This window comes from Prionailurus bengalensis, chromosome B2 (genome assembly GCF_016509475.1).
Source record: "Prionailurus bengalensis isolate Pbe53 chromosome B2, Fcat_Pben_1.1_paternal_pri, whole genome shotgun sequence".
Lineage (NCBI taxonomy): Eukaryota > Metazoa > Chordata > Mammalia > Carnivora > Felidae > Prionailurus > Prionailurus bengalensis.
Genome location: NC_057349.1, coordinates 136,571,340 through 136,589,114, shown reverse-complemented (window position 1 = coordinate 136,589,114; position 17,775 = coordinate 136,571,340). Strand labels below are relative to the sequence as shown.

Here is a 17,775-nt window from a genome sequence, read left to right as displayed (position 1 = left end):
CCACATGATGTCCGTGCCTGTGTTTGCATTTGTGCAAAAAACCTACGTTTGTACCAATTAGTAGTACTACTTTAATTATTCTAGGTTAATGAGAGAAGAGCAAAGGTGGAGTTAATGCATAAATAATGTGTTCATGCCGAATGAAGTCTAAACTATGTCATGGTGCGTGTGCAAACAAAATATCTGAAGCACTGAATTAAATCACAGGGTAGCATAAATGTTCTGTCCTTAGAAAACATAAACTCAAAAGAAACTGTACCGTAAGCAACTGACACTACACATTCTTATTCACAATGATTGTAGGGGAATAACATAACCTGGCATATTGAATTTATGTCATTCATGTGTTTATTTTTATACTTCACTGTTTTTCTAAATCTGTTCGAAATTTACAGTGGTAAAAATGTACCAAGATTAAGAAATTTCTATACAGCGTTAAGTTTGTATATATGAAAGCGATATTGTAATAAAGTTATTTTGACTCAACACAGGGAGGGGAATCTATAAAAGAATATTTTTCTTTCAAAAAGAGATTTCTATAGTAATCAGGTTTGCCTGCCGACTTCAAATTTAATAGCTCATCTGGAGAGGTCCGTTTTTTCCTGGTCAAGAATTCAGGGGGAAATTTACTGCATGAGTCTTTAAAAGGGAGATTGGGATAACCTAGGAGTCAAGGTCTTTGAGCGCAGTTTTGCAACAGACAGAGAAATGCACAGAAAAACTCCACACAAATGTTGCCAACAGCCTTGTTCACAATAGCTAAAAAGTGGAAACCATCAAAATGTCCTTCAAATGCTGAATGCATAAATGAAGTGTGGTATATCCAAACGACGGAAAAGTATTCGGCATAAAAAGGTACTGTGATGGTTAACATTATGTGTCAACTGCGCTGGGCCACAGAGCCCAGATATTTGGTGAAGCATGGATATTTCTGTGAGGGTGTCTCAGGGTGAGATTAACATTTAAGTCAGTGGACTTTCAGTAAAGTAGATCTCCCTTCCATAGTGTGGATGGGCTTCATCTAATCATTCAAAGGCCTGAATAGAACAAAAGTGACTCTCCCCGAGCAAGAGGGAATTCTACCAGAAGACAACCTTTGGACTTGAACTGCAATATCAGCTCTTCCTGCCGCCCTATCCCCAGATTTTAAACTTGCCAAATCCATAATCGTGTAAGCCAATTCCTTAAAATCAGTCAGTCAATCTCCCTGTAGCCCTCACTCTCCTTCTCTCTCTCCCTTCTTCTATGATATAATAAAATTAAGCACCTCACACCTGTCAAAATGGCTAACATTAACAACTCAGGCAACAACAGATCTTGGCAAGGATGCGGAGAAAGAGGAACTCTTTTGCACTGCTGGTAGGAATGCAAACTGGTGCAGCCACTCTGGAAAACAGTATGGACGTTCCTCAAAAAATTAAAAAACAGAGCTACCCTACGACCCAGCAATTGCACTACTAGGTATTTATCCAAGGGATACAGGTGTGCTGTTTCGAAGGGACACATGCACCCCCATGTTTATGGCAGCACTATCAACAATAGCCAAAGTATGGAAAGAGTCCAAATGTCCATCGAAGGATGAATGGATAAAGAAGATGTGGTGTATATATACAATGGAGTATTACTCGGCAATCAAAAAGAATGAAATCTTGCCATTTGTAACAACGTGGATGGAACTGGAGGGTATTATGCTAAGTGAAATTAGTCAGAGAAAGACAAAAATCACATGACTTCACTCATACGAGGACTTTAAGAGACAAAACAGATGAACATAAGGGAAGGGAAACAAAAATAATATAAAAACAGGGAGAGGGAGAAAACAGAAGAGACTCATAAATATGGAGAACAAACAGAGGATTACTAGTGGGGGTATGAGTGAGGGGATGGGCTAAATGAGTAAGGGGCATTAAGGAAGATACTTGTTGGGATGAGCACTGGGTGTTATTATACATAGGGGATGAAACATTGAATTCTACTCCTGAAATCATTATTGCACTATATGCTAACTTAGATGTAAATTTAAAAATCTTTAAAAATAAGATAAAATAAAGAAGTTGAAAGAAAGAAAGAAAGAAAGAAAGAAAGAAAGAAAGAAAGAAAGGGAAAGTCAGTCCATGGTTTTACACCATGTTCTCCAACCAAACTTTTACCTAATAAAGCTGACATTTGGATTAAAAAAAAAAAGTGAATTTCACAGCACGTGAATTATATCTTGACTTTTTAAGACATAGAAATGAAATTCAAATGATTGTTTTTAATGTTTATTTTATTTTTTGAGAGAGACAGAGACAGAGCACAAGCAGGGGAGGAGCAGAGAGAAAGAGAATCCGAAGCAGTCTCCAGGATCTGAGATGTCAGCACAGAGCCCGATGCAGGGCTCAAACCCCCTAATGGTGAGATCATGACCTGAGCTGAAGTTGGATGCTTAACCGATTGAGCCACCCAGACACGCCCAAATTATTATTTTTTATACTGATCCTCCATAAAGGGTGAAATTAATTCTTAATTTACTAAGTGTACTGGGCTGAACAGTGCCCCTCCCCACCAAAAATATATATGTCCACCCAGAACCTCAGAATGTGCCTTGTTTAGAATAAGGGCCTTTGCAGGTATAATTAAGGTAAGGATATCATGATGATAGCATCCTGGATTAGGGTGGGCCCTAAAGCCAATGGTGGGTGTCCTTATAAGAGACAGAAAAGGAAGGACACAAGAGGGGAAGGTCACGTAAGGATGGCAGCAGAGAGGGATTCTGCAGGTGCAAAAGCCAAGGGCTGTCAGCAGCAACCAGGAGCCAAAAGAAAGGCATGGACAGGAGTCGCCCTCAGGTTCCCCAGAGGGAATCAACCTTGTCAACATCTTGGTTTCAGGCTCCTGGCCTCCAAAATTATGAGAAGAAACCATTTCTATTGTATTAAGCTACCCAGTTTGTGGTCGTTGGTTACGGCAGCCACAGAAAATGAATATAGAAAGGCCATCTTTGCTAATGTTCAGTAATGTTACCTTATGAATAATAAATACAGGGACAAGCACAGGCAATGTACAAAGATGAATAATTGATATCATTAGTCTGTCTTGGGCACTAATATTATATGTCTCAAACCAAAAAAAAAGTCATTTGTAACTAAAATCTCTGATAAATTCATGAAGTTGGCATTCACTGTGTTAGTTAGATCTCTGTTCTCCACTGGAAGGCAGACTTAGCTTAGCATCCTATTTAAATGTTTAGGGGCCTGAGTAATTACTGAGCCAGTCAAAACCCACCTCTCCTATACCTTCCCTATAATCTTAGCTATAAAAAGGTGTGGATCTCTTTACGCAAAATAAAACAAATGAACACACAAGCCAACTTTATTTCCTTTCCCAACTCTTCCCTTTTTCATCCAAGAATTCTGGAAGAGCAGGCCACTGACTTTGTGTCTTCTCCTTCATCCCTCAGCATACTGGAATTTGGCTTATTCTCCAAGCCCTCACCCACTACCACTACAATCTACACTACACGTGCCTGAGCCATAGATGTCCCAATGCCAAGTGCAGTGAATAGTCCTTTGGTCTCTACCTTACTGCTACTCTTGATGCTATTGGTCATAGTCTCATTCTGGAGACCCCCTGCTCTCTCAAATCCCTCGGTTTCCTTTTAGTGTCTTCCCTGGTGACTTCACTCTCCTGTTTGAAATTCTCCAGTGGCTCCCCAGGACACAGAGGACAAGTCTAAGCATCTTAGGAGATTACACAAGGCCCTGGATGATCGGGCCCCTGTCCACTGCCCAGCTTTTTCTTCCACCACTCCTTGACTCTGGAAATCATCATGGTGTCAGCAGCAGCCAATTAGAGCTTCTATTCACCTGCTTACTGCATCTAATTACCACTAGTGTTATCCCCTCCTCCAATCTCTTTGTCTATAGCTCATTTATTCCCATTCCACCTCCACAATCTTTGCCATATCCATGTATCACCTATGGTAATCATTTTTTTTAACTCAACCACCTTTTTAACTTACCTGAATTTCTTTTTTTTTTTTAAGTTTATTTATTTATTTAGAGAGAGAGAAAGTGCAAGTGAGAGAAAGACAAAGAAAGAGGAAGAGAGAGAGAATCCAAGCAGGCTCCACACTGTCAGCATGGAGCCTGACACAGGGCTCAAACTCACCAACCGGGAGACCATGACCTGAGCCTAAATCAGACACTTAACTGGCTGAGCCACCCAGGCGTCTCTGAATTCACTTCTATTAAAAGGAATATTATACGATTTCACTAGAATTTGCCACAACATGGTACAAAAACAGACACTCAGATCAATGGAACAGAACAGAGAACTCAGAAATGGACCCACAAACATATGGCCAACTAATCTTTAACAAAGCAGGAAAGAATATCCAACGGAATAAAGACAGTCTCTTCAGCAAGTGGTGCTGGGAAAACTGGACAGCAACATGCAGAAAAATGAACCTGGACCACTTTCTTACACCATACACAAAAAGATACACAAAATGGATGAAACACCTAAATGTAAGACAGGAAGCCATCAAAATCCTCGAGGAGAAAGCAGGCAAAAACCTCTTTGACCTTGACCACAGCAACTTCTTACTCAACACGTCTCCAGAGGCAAGGGAATTAAAAGCAAAAATGAACTACTGGGACCTCATCAAAATAAAAAGCTTCTGCACAGTGAAGGAAACAATCAGCAAAACTAAAAGGCAACCAACAGAATGGGAGAAGATATTTGCAAACAACATATCAGATAAAGGGTTAATATCCAAAATCTATAGAGAACTTCTCAAACTCAACAACCAAATAACAAATAATCCAGTGGAGAAATGGGCAAAAGACATGAATAGACACTTTCCAAAGAAAACATCCAGATGGCCAACCGACACATGAAAAAATGCTCCACATCACTCATCATCAGGGAAATACAAATCAACACCACAGTGAGATATAACCTCACACCTGTCAGAACGGCTAACATTAACAACTCAGGCAACAACAGATCTTGGCAAGGATGCAGAGAAAAAGGATCTCTTTTGCACTGCTGGTAGGAATGCAAACTGGTGCAGCCACTCTGGAAAACAGGATGGAGGTTCCTCAAAAAACTAAAAATAGAACTACCCTACGACCCAGCAATTGCACTACTAGGTATTTATCCAAGGGATACAGGTGTGCTGTTTCGAAGGGACACATGCACCCCCATGTTTATGGCAGCACTATCAACAATAGCCAAAGTATGGAAAGAGCCCAAATGTCCATTGAAGGATGAATGGAAAAAGAAGATGTGGTATATATATACAATGGAGTACTACTCGGCAATCAAAAAGAATGAAATCTTGCCATTTGTAACTACGTGGATGGAACTAGAGGGTATTATGCTAAGGGAAATTAGTCAGAGAAAGACAAATACCATGTGACTTCACTCATATGAAGACTTTAAGATACCAAACAGATGAACGTAAGGGAAAGGAAACAAAAATAATATAAAAACAGGGAGGGGGACAAAACAGAAGAGACTCATAAATATGGAGAACAAACTGAGGGTTATGGGAGGGGTTGTGGGAAGGGGGAGGGGCTAAATGGGAAAGGGGCACGAAGGAATCTACTCCTGAAATCGTTGTTGCACTATATGCTAACTAATTTGGATGTAAATTTAAAAAAATAAAAAATAAAACAAGTTAAAATAAAAAAAAGAAAGAAAAAAGAAGATGTGGTATATATAGACAATGGAGTGTTACTTGGCAATCAAAAAGAATGAAATCTTGCCATTTGCAACTACGTGGATGGAACTGGAGGGTATTATGCTAAGTGAAATTAGTCAGAGAAAGACAAAAATCATATGACTTCACTCATATGAGGACTTTAAGAGACAAAACAGATGAACGTTGGGAAGGAAAGCAAAAATAATATAAAAGCGGGGAGGGGGACAAAACACAAGAGAGACTCTTAAATATGGAGAACAAACAGAGGGTTACTGGAGGGGTTGTGGAAGGGGGGATGGGCCAAATGGGTAAGGGGCATTAAGGAATCTACTCCTGAAATCATTGTTGCACTGTATGCTAACTTGGATGTAAATTTTTTTTTTAAATTTTAAAAAGAAAAATATGGATTAATAATGTCGAAGAGTTGGGGACAACTATGAATACCACTTTCACAGGGTCTTCTGTTGTAGGAAGGAGAGTATGACTATTACTGCTGTACTTACTACTCATCTTTATTGTGTGGGACAAATGCAATACAGAATCCAAAAATGTAGGAAACTGTGCCATTTGATTTTGGACTTTACCAAGACCAGAGACTAACCCTACCTTCTCTTTTGCGTTAATAATTAGAGAACAAAAATAAATGTGAATAAAACATCTAAAATGACCAAAAAAAAAAAAAAAAAAAGAATTTGCCACAACAGGAAGACATCAATAAAACCAACACAGGGGCCCCTGGATGGCTCAGTCAGTTGAACGTCTGACTTCAGCTCAGGTCATGATCTCACGATCCACAGGTTCAAGCCCCGTGTCAGGCTCAGTGCCGACAGGTCAGAACCTGAAACCTGCTTTGGATTCTGTGTCTCCCTCTCTCTGACCCTCCCTCTCTCTGACCCTCCCCCGCTTGTGCTCTCCCTCCATCTCTTAAAAATGAATACACATTAAAAAAAAATAATTAAAAAAATGTTTTTAATTAAAAAAAAACAAATATTGTACAACTTATTGTGAGGAGCGCTGAATAATGTATAGGATTGTTGATCACTGTATTGTACACCTGAAACTAATGTAACACTGTATGTTAATTACAGTGGAATTTAAAAAAATGTTTAAAGAAGAAAAAGCCACTATACAATAAACACAAAACAGCATTGCTAGGTACTATTTCTTGTGCTCAGCACTGAGCTTAAGGCTTATTCCTTGCTTGAAAAGCAGACCAGCAAATGTTCTAGAGGCATAAAAACATAATAACCTCTAATTAAGATTTTCTCCTTGATGGGGAAAGAATTGAAAGAAAAATTAAAGGGAATCCATCTTTCACTTCAAAGTGAACATTACATAGTGCCACCTAGAAGCATTTCACACGCCACAGGGGGTACATGCCCCACGCTTGAAAACGTTGCTTTATACCACAGACACGGGAATAGAAAATCGTTCGATCAGACACTACCCCAGAACCACCTGTGGCATAATCCTACCAGCCAAAGAGCAAAACTTAATTACAGAAATCAGGCTTGCTTGTGAAAGGCTAAGTGGAAAGACCACTTGCAGATAATTACAATAATCCAGGTGACATATGGTGCAGAGCTGAGGCAGAGGTCGTTGAGACCAGACGGGAACGTCCTCTATAGACACAGGACTCAACTTCCACTGGCTGTTTTCCAGCTTCTGCTACAGCAAGTGTGGGCTACTCTCTCCCCAACACCGTTTCCGATACACGGGGTTGTCTCAGCTAGGGGTCCCAGCCCTACTGCCAATACCCTTAGCCTGGAAGATGCCGTCCTCGGACCCACGGCCCCAGTGGGCCCCCACGCTGCCATTAGCCAGGAAGTGCCCCACCTCTAAAACCACTCATCACTCACTCTCACCCAGCGGGTGCTGGGCCCCATTCCTGGGTGTCACCGATGCGGAATCCCTTGTCCCATCATCACGTCCTCTGTTGCTAGACTGAGCGCCGCCGTGCTCCGTGTAAGCCAACCTTATTCAGCCTCCTGAGTTATGGTAATTCTGAAGGCGCAGAGTATAACTGCCACCCATCAGCAGTGACAAAATTAGCTAAAATGGCAACTAATTGTTGTACCATGTTTTATAGAATATTCATTCGCCACATTATCATATTTTAGCTTTACAGTATCTGGAAACACGCATCAAGGTAGCTGGAACCCGCAGGTTAATGTCAGAGTCCTGACATTAGGGCCCAGCCGGCTTCGTTCAGAGATGGAGTCTCAGTTCTTGGAAACTGGAAAAAGCAGGGCAGGCCTCTAGTATCAAGGGAAGCAAGGGTCTCTGAGGTTATAAGGAGATGGGCGGAGTAGAAAGAACAGAGCGGCAACCCAATTATGGGGAACAGTTGCTCCGATGTTAGCCGCAGAAGCAATGCACATTTCAGAACTAGGTTAGCAGGAAAATAAACCGCGAGGTTGAATCAATCCTGACTTGTTAAATTAAGTTTCGTAATTTCTCCTGAGGACAGAAAACCGCACTCTATGAGACGGGGAAAATTTGTTGGTAGGAACCAGATGTCCTCAGCTATAGGGCGGAGGGGACTGGGGACAGGAGGCTGGGCGGCTCACCCTGCAGCTACCAGCATCACCACACATGGTTTCAGAAACACAGTGGTGGTCTTATTAGGACATCCTCACTTGAGTCCTTCCTCTAGGCAGCCAGCATGCCTCAGCTTCCTCGGTGTCACTCCCCCTTAGTTGTCCTTAGGAATCACCCAGACTGCTCCACATTCTCTTCTCCTCTGGCTTTGTGGAGTTCAGCAAGCTCGGTGTATGAAAATCCCCAGTGCGGGGCGCCTGGGTGGCTCAATCAGTTAAGCATTGGACTTTGGCTCGGGCCACGATCCCACGGTTTGTGAGTCCGAACCCTGCTTCGGGTGAGACCCCCCTTCTCTCCCTCTCTCTTCATCTCTCTCTCCCTCTCTCTCTGCCCCTTGCTCACTTGCCCCCTCTCAAAACAAAACAAAACAAAAAACAAAAAAAGAGTGCTGTTTACCCTTTCCTTATATCACAGATTTCTCTGAAGAATTTGAACTATTCCACCGAAACACGCTTATAATGAAACATGTCCCTTTCCAGATGACGGAATTCATCTCCCTGTTTTGAAATCCAGGTTCACTTTATTTATCATTCCTAGTCTGTGTTTTGGTGCCTGAATGTTTAACACCAATTATAGGAACCATCCTCATCTTTCCTTCAACACGAGGAAGCCAATGAGTAGAAAAGAATCTTCTTAGGCCCAAAGTCAGAGGTATAGCAATACTAGTAGGAAAGACATAGTAACTTCTTTTTTTTTTTTCAAGTTAGTTACCACACAGTGTAGTCTTGGCTTCAGGAGTAGAACCCAGTGATTCATCTCTTACGTCCAACACCCAGTGCTCACCCCGAAAGTGCCCTCCTTGATGCCCGTCACCCATTTAACCCAACCCCCACCCCCAGCAATTCTCAGTTTGTTCTCTGTATTTAAGAGTCTCTTATGGTTTTTGCCTTAATAACTTCTAATTAAGATTTTCTCCTTGACAATGGAAGAATTGAAAGAAAACTTAAAGGGAATCCTTTTTCCACTTCAGGGCTCAACATTATATAATGCCCCGTGAGACACCACCTAGAAACACTCTGTATCCACCACAGGACATTTGTAAAACCTGGTTTTATGACACTGATGCTGCCTCAGCACTCCTGCCTCTTCCAGCCAGGGCGGAAGCAATGGCATGCTGACTTCAGGGGTTCTACCCCCACCCCAGCACACACCCCCCCCCAAAGATAAGTCTCAAGGTGTGAGGGGGTGTGGGAGATGCTTACCTTGATACTTGCTCCCCAGCCTTTGTACCCCATCAGATGCCTTCCCTTGCTTCCCGCTTCCCTTATTTTTAAATATGTTCCCTCCCCTGGGCTGTGTCTGCCCTGTTTTTTTTCCTCTGGGGAAAAAAGCCTCAATTTAGAAAGGTTTCAGGAGAGGGGCGCCTGGGTGGCTGTCTGTTAAGCATCTGACTTCAGCTCAGGTCATGATCTCATAGTTAGTGGGTTTGAGCCCTGCATTGGGCTCTGTGCTGACAGCTCAGAGCCTGGAGCTTGCTTCAGATTCCGTGTTTCCCTCTCTCTTTGCCCCTCCCCACTCGCACTCTGTCTCTGTATCTTGAAAATAAATAAATGTTAAAAAAATTAAAAAAGAAAGGTTTCAGGAGAAAAGAGCTAATGACTCAGAAGAAAACAAAAAAACATACAGTAGGAAATATTTCCTAAAATATTGTCCCCACTACACATATTGAAGTGTAAGCTTAATTCCAGATTCCTTTTCCCTGCTGGTCTGTTTCCAGATTCAGAAATATTCCAAAAGTCCATTACAGAGCGCTCATCTGTAAAGAGCGAGGACATTATTCTCATCTGTATTCATGACACGCATTTCTGCCAGAAAGGATATGTGCATATGAAGTTACATATTCTTTCCAGCGGCACACATACATGACATTTAAAGATTTTGATTACATTCTTTTATGTGTTAATTCCTTTCTTCTCTGTAGCCATTAGAAGTTGAACCCTCCAAATCCAGGACGCACACTGCCCCAGTCAGGGACCCTTCCTCACTTCTGGGTACACGGACGGCATCTCCAGGGCACGGGACACAATGCTGGCTGACTTCTCAGTGAAGAGCTGTGCTCGTTTTCTCATTTCTTGCTAAGCAGATTCCCGCGTGATAAACCCCTGATCCCAAATATCCTAGTCACCCACACTTGGAAGAAATGTTTATATTTTCTGTACTTAACATCACCTTTTTTTTCTTTTAATTCCAGCGTAATTAACACCTGGTATTATATTAATTTCAGTACAGTGATGCCATACATCCCTACATCACTCAGGGCTCATCAAGATAAGTGTCCTCTTAATCTCCGTCACCTCCATCACCCTTTTTTGATGGGCTTTTCACACGGCAACTATGGCTCCATTCCAAGCATTGAAGAGACGCTAAATTGGCCTACTATGCTGATTTTGTGTAGTATTTGCATTTTTCCCACAACTCCAGAAGATCACAGAAAGCCCTTATCTCCTTTGCTTTTCCGGCGTGTCTGTTATAAGACTGCCACCCTTCCACATAAACCTCAATGGCAACGTGCAAAAATCAACAAGGGAATGAAGATGGGCACTTGCCTTAAGCTCATGGGTGTCAGCCAGCTGGGCTTTGAGCTCCGTGTTCGATTCTCGACACACACTCAGCTCCCTCTGCAGCCTCTCCACCTTCTTTTGCAACTTCCTTAGGGTGAGATTGGCCTCGTCCCTCTCTACCGCCAAGGCCGAACGCACCTGCTTCTCCTGCTCCAACTGGGCAATTTTCTGCCGGAGAAGGTTCACATGCAGTTCTTTGCTCTCCAGTCTTTCTTTCTGAGTCTTGAGCTGATGTGACACAAACGGGGATCTTTTTTTTTTAAATAATCACCGAGCAGTCAGTAAATAGAAACGAATTACTCAGATAACGTTGATCTTTATCTGCACTTCAATTAGACTCATCTATAAACCGTCAGAAAAGGTTATTGGATTCCTTTTCTTGATTGCATTTTTTTATTCCTGGTTTTCCAAGAACTAATTCTGTAGCTGCAAAGCATGAGACAAAAGAGCCACAGAAAATGCACAGAGAAATAGGCTTTCCACCTCTGATTCCCTCCAACATTATGTACACCATAACAGACATGTACGATTACTTTCAAAGCTACGAACATGGGCTGATCAAGGTCAGAATAGGGTAGAGAGACAACATCCTCTCTACCACCCCCTGGCACTGGTCTTTGCTAAAAGAAAATAGAGTGCATGTTAGCACCAAAAACCGAGACTGAGTAATTTCAATCCCTTGGAACCAGACCGAGTGATGCCAAACATGAGAGTTGTTATCTTTTTAAAGTAAGTTATATCAGGGAGCATTTAAAGAAAGCTGTGCTTATATGTTTAAAACCTTTGAAATGGAAAGGACTTCAAGAAGGTTCCAGTTCACTGGGGTCTTTATCATCTGCCTGGCCTATACCGGCCACAAACCAAGCAGAGAACAAATTCTTCAAACAGCACTAATTACTGACAATCAAACTTGATGAAGGAATTTATAATGGATTTTAGAAAAAGATTATGGCCTCTAAAGGGGGAAAAGAAATCCTCCTGGATTGTGATGTCACAATTAGTGAGGAGAATATTAAGTACAGAAACCTCTTACATCTGTTGCAAACGTTGGGGATTGGAATCGTGCAGAATTCTAGAATGTTAGATCTGAGGACCATCACATTTTCTGTAATTATATACTCTGCACTTCTCAGAGGTGTGAAGGACAGACTGAAATGCAGCCTTGTGTATCTTGTCTAACGATGGTGGCAGCGTCCATAGCCAGATCCATTTTTAACAAAGCCCGTTTCGGGTCTCTCTAGCCAAACTCACTTCCTCGAGCTTCTTCATGTCAAATTCCCCTCGACTGCACATTTACCCTGGTGAGTCCTGTACAGCTGGTAATTTCAATTATTATACAATATGTCAGAAGGAACGATGTTGGAGATCGGGGGGAAAATCAATTATCTGAGGAGACCTTCAGAAAGAACTGTAGCTCAGTTTAATGTCTCTGACAGTCACAGGGGTTATCTGCTGTCTTTTATAAAGTATTCCTCAAAATCTAGTATATGGAGAAGAGGTCAAATGTGAATATAGCTCAGTCTATGAGCCAAGAGTTTAAAAAATGGGTCTTATTAAAAACAAACAACCTCATGAGGTAGATATCATTCCCATCTTAAATATGAGGAAATAGAGACAGAGAGGCATGTAATTTGTCCAAGGTCACACAGCTTGGTGGAACCAAACTGGAATCCCAGATGTGACCCATGACACAGCCTGTACACTATAATTCCACCACAGAATTTTCTCCTAAGAACTATTATAAGAACACATCTGTGTTTTGCTCTTTCTTTCACCAATGCCAATAATTATATAACTAATAATTATATTTTTATCCTTTTCATCTACTCATTCATTTATTTAGTCTAAACTGTTTTTAATTCTTCTTTTGAGTCAATGAAAAGTAAATGCTTCTCCTCGCTTTTCTCTCCAGTGCCAGAGAGTTTATCAACTCGGAGACTGCTAGATATTCCCAAGTTCTCCTCATCTCCCTTAATAATAGAATCAGTGAGTTTCGTAGGTAGGCAAGTGGTTACCTAGGGAAAGGACTACAGTGTCCAGCTTCCCTTGAATTAATTTCGGTCATCAGAATCATGGGACATGAACACAAGTTCACGTGGCAAATTCTGGAAGCCTCCATCAAAAGACAGCTCACACATGCTCTTTTGCATCCCTCTTCTTCGTCCCTTCCTTCTCCAAACTTCTGTCTGGAACCCATAGGTACCATTTTGAACCATAAAGATGTGAACCACCCTAGGGATGGGAGATTAATGAGCTGAAATGAGCCTGGCTCCTGGAAAACTTCACAGAGCAGACTGGCCACACTCACCCTGAGCGGTCTACTTCTAGAAACTTATGGGGGTGGGGGTGGGGAGGAAGCACATCCAGTCATATAAGCCACCATTATTTTGGGTCTCTATGACTCACAGTCAAACATAACCTTAGGTGATAAACTTACCATCCCTCAGACTTGAAACAGAGACTCAAATTATAAATACATATTTATGTTTCCTAACCACAGTGATGAATACAAGGGGAAGTAAACTATTTTTCAATATTTAAGTGTCTCAGCAATTCTTTCTCTCAACACTAGCAAGTTTCAGTATCCCCTACCTTTCTCTGTAAATTGTGAGCGATAGTCTTGTTTTCAATGACTGCGTTGCTCTCGAGGCGGACCAGCTGCTCTGTGCGAGCTAAGACTACATCCAGGCGCATGTCAAAGCCAAGTTCAGCAGCCATCTCGTCCAGTTTCATTTTCTCTGAGAGCTGATCCAGAAATTTAAGATACTAAACCCAAGAACAAAAATGAAAATGAGGCACAAAAACGAAGTTAACAGGTGATCTCACAGACTCCTTCTCTTTCTCCCAAACTTACAGATAGGTCTCATTAAACCCAGGATGGAGCCCGACCCCTGACCCCAGTGTTTGGTAATGAATTCCAGAACCACCTTGCCAGCTCCCTGCCCTGCTTCCTGTCCAAATTCACTTGACTCTCGTGGTCAGTGATCTTGATGTTCAACGTAACATGAGACACTCTTCTCAACCCTGCCATGTGACAAATCTGGCATCCTCCGGACAACATCTGCATCTCTCTGCTTTGGCGACAGGCTGCTGTCCCTTCCAGGCTAATCCAGCTTCTGGGATCTACTCATCCACAAACCTTCCATGGCAACTTTTCCATCCTAAGTGGGCCCTGGCCTCAAATGTGGAAAAAAACAGGACAACAGTGGCCACTTTACTCCCCTTGGATTCTACAGATCACTCCAAAATCAAAGCTCTCCATACAAACACACTTGGACAACGTTTTTGCTTTTTTTTTTAAACTTAAATTCCTATACCAAACAAATGTCTTAACGAGTTTTTAATGTAACATAGTTTAAGGAACAATATTGTAAAACACAGCCATATCAATGAAGTCAAGGTTCATTTTTTAACAGGTGAATGTTACAAAATCGTTCCAGGATCTTCCTCCACTTGATTTCTTTATTTTTCTTCCAAGTTTTTATTTAAATTCCAGTTAGTTAACATACAGTGTAATACTAGTTTCATATGTACAATTTAGTGCCTCAACAGTTACATACGATGCCCGGTGCTCAATACAAGTGCACTCCGTAATCCCCATCACTTATTTATTTAGTTTAACTCATCCCCCCACACACCTCCCCTCTGGTAACCATCAGTTTTTTCTCTAAGTTAAAAGTCTGTTTCTTGGTTTTCCTTCTTGTCTTTCCTGCTATGTTCATTTGTTTTGTTTCTTAAACTCCACATATGGAGTGAAACCATATGGTATTTGTCTTTCTCTGACTTATTTCTCTTAGCGTAATACTCTTGAGCTCCATCCATGTCATTACAAATGGCAAGATTTCATTCTTTTTTATGGCTGAGTAGTATTTATTTATTTATTTATTTATTTCACACACACACACACACACACACACACACTCACACACCACAATTTCTTTATCCATTCATCAGTCAATGGACATTTGGGCTCTTTCCATAATTTGGCTATTGTTGATAATGTCGCTAAAACATCAGGGTGCATGTAGCCCTTGAATTCAGTATTTTTTTTTATATCCTCCACTTAATTTCTGTGGTTTATCGGGCCCGACAGAGGAATGCTTACTAAGCACTTGTTGGATGAGTGAACCAATCAATGAACTTTCTGTATCATCACTGCATGATTTGGGTTCTGTCTTTGAAACTTTCTTCCCACTGCAATAAGTCTTCATCGATCTGGCATTCTGAGGCGACTATATGTTTAAATAAGTATGATTCCTGGGTGACTGAAGCATGCCAGTATAAAGCCCAGAACTATCGATACTTTTAGTCATCGAGATGAAATTATTTGTAAGTGAGTACTTTCAAATTTTGTTGAGTGTAAGGCACGGTCACGGGAAGTACTGCTTATCTGCTGTGCTACATGGTAGTAGGTTGCTGTCTTGGGCTACAAGACCAAGACCAGAAGCTACTTTTGTTTCCACATCACCAGTTTCTCACTTCTTCATGTTGTGTCAGCACTCCCCTTGGAATTATTCATTTTGAAGGTATGGATGAAAGTAAAAATAATTGCTATTGTTTGTTTTGTAAATAAAATAGAATCAGGACCCTCCATGTGGAAGCATAAAGTCTCTCTTGCTACGTCTACATGTGACCCATCCACTTAGCATGCCAGGATCTACAACCGGCAAAATGGGATAAGGACAGGACCAAGCCACACCCCACATAGCAAGGGCCCGTTTCAAAGATCTCGGCTATGCCTCAAAAGGGTAGGGTCACTGGAGGGATTTCCTGGACAACTTATTTCTTTGAATCACAGTTTAGCATAAATATATTCTATTCTGTGTGCACCTCAATTACCTATATTTAAACTTAAACTCTGTACAACTTTGCTTTTCACTTTTACGTGCCTGTCATCCGTACTAGGACGTGCAGTTCAGAGGTGGTGATCTACAGAATATTCGCCACAGTGGAATCCATTTACATAATTTGCTTTCGTAACTGAGAGTTCTTTTGGCACAAGCTCAGCGAAAATTAATGAGTCATTACAATGAAAAATAAAAAGGGAAGAGACACCAGTCTACCTAAAATTCTTGCTTTTTAGATCTTTCTTCACAATTTCAATACTATTTATTGACTCTTCCCTAATTGCTGGAGAAACCAAGAAAAAAGAAAAAAAAAAAAAGATTTCCTCTGATCTCAAGAAGCTTGGAGTTGACTGGAGAAGACGGAAGACATTAGGTCAGTAAGTGCTGTGACAGACACACGCACATGTTGCATGAAGGAAAACTAAGTCTCTAAGGAAGGGGAAGGAGGAAGTGACATTGGAACTGAGTCTTCAAGGGACAGCTATTACCAGGTGAAGAAGGTAAGGAGAACTTTTTCTCGGAGGGAACAGCAACATGTAATATAGGATGCCAAGGAGGCCCCCAATTTTTTTTTTTTTTGGCCATCCAATTGTTTTTTATAAATTTGAATGTGGATGTCTTCAGGCTCAGAGATCAATCACCACACACCCTTGCAGGGCCCTGTTAGTCCCCTGAAGCCTGGAGTTTGCCACCATAGGCCGGAGGGATTACGGGTGATGGAAAGCCTGGAGAAGGGATCTGGCCAGGTCACAGAATGCTTAGCCATGGAAAGAAGAAATCTGTAGCTGAGCCTGAAGGGCATAGAGAGCCCCTGGCCAATTTTAAGAAAAATTGGACACACATTTTATTAAGACCTCCCTGGCAGCAGTGGGGAGCTGTTGGAAGGTTGTTTGGACAGTCCATACAAATGATTATAATGTTTGGAGTCAGAGCACTGCCTCTAAATATAGAGATGGGGGGGGGGGGTGACATTTGAGATATGTTAAGGAGATGGAATTTACAGTGTTTAGGAATTGGTTAAGAAGAGGGAAGCATTAAGAATGACCCTGGGGCTTTTGTCTCAGGTGGCTGGAGGCAGATTACGTCATCATCCCTGAGGCAGGAGGGGGCAAGTTTGTGGAGGAGGTGATCATTTCCATTTTGAAAATGATTAGTGCAATGTGTTCATGGGACATCTAGGTAGATAGCCCAGCAGTCAGATTTCTTCCAATTTAACACATTATACTCAGGTGCAACATTTCCTTTCAAACTCAAATTTTCAATCAACACATCTTTTTCAGATACTCTTCACCCTCCCAAATTTGTCAAATCTACCCCTTCATTCATAGCCCCACTACCTGGTCCAAATCTTTATTACCTACTGTTCTATTCTATTCTAATTATCTATTCTAACAATCCCCTAGCCGGGCTCCCTACCTTTCATCTCTAGGCCCTCAAAGCCAGTCTGCCTTCGGAGAAATCTTTTCTTTTATTCAAAAGCCTTCTTTGGCTTCCCATTGTCTACAGGATAAAGCCTTGGGCAACTAGCCTTCCCTATCTCAATTATTCCTACCCGTCTCCAGAGCCACCTCACGCCTCTGGACTCACCAGGCACCACGTTCGGTCTCCCTGTGCCTCACTGGTCTCCTGAGCAGGTCACAGCAGGTCACAACAGGTCACACCTCCACTCCTTCCTTCCTCCTACTGTTCTCGATACTGTGAATCCCTTCCCCCACCTCTTCTGCCTGACAAATTCCTACTCATTCTTTAAAGCCTCTCGTGATGCTACCTCCTGTGTGAAGATGGCTCATTTCCATCTCATTTCTCACAGAAACAGGAAACTTTATCCAAGATCCTGTTGAATTTTATACCTCCCTCCATTAATTAACTCTTGTGTTCTCATTTACCTGTCTCATCCACTTAGACTAGGATTTCCCACAGACCTCTTACGTGTCTTTGCCTATCCAACCCTCCATGCAGGCGTGATGCTTCCTTGGCTTTCCGAAGTGCTGAAAAATGAGGATGAATGTGTTTCCAGAATATTTTTTTTAACCTAAGCGTATTTCTTCTTCATGCCAAATCCAATCCCAATCCCATT

At 41.7% G+C, this 17,775-nt stretch overlaps 1 protein-coding gene and 1 long non-coding RNA gene across 2 annotated transcripts in view; one reads left to right on the top strand and one right to left on the bottom strand.

Moving 5' to 3' along the window:
* The window catches only part of CCDC170 (coiled-coil domain containing 170), a 101,854-nt gene that overhangs the window by 9,280 nt on the left and 74,799 nt on the right, over positions 1-17,775 (bottom strand). Inside the window, exons 8-9 of the mRNA XM_043592623.1 lie at positions 13,444-13,617; positions 10,837-11,079 (exon numbers count right to left, since the gene is read on the bottom strand). Coding sequence (XP_043448558.1) covers positions 10,837-11,079; positions 13,444-13,617 — 417 coding nt within the window. The remainder of the gene's footprint in view (positions 1-10,836; positions 11,080-13,443; positions 13,618-17,775) is intronic.
* Positions 11,596-15,873, top strand: LOC122490106. Its single transcript, XR_006299087.1, has 3 exons — positions 11,596-12,152; positions 15,216-15,377; positions 15,757-15,873. It is a non-coding gene; the product is annotated as an uncharacterized LOC122490106 (long non-coding RNA).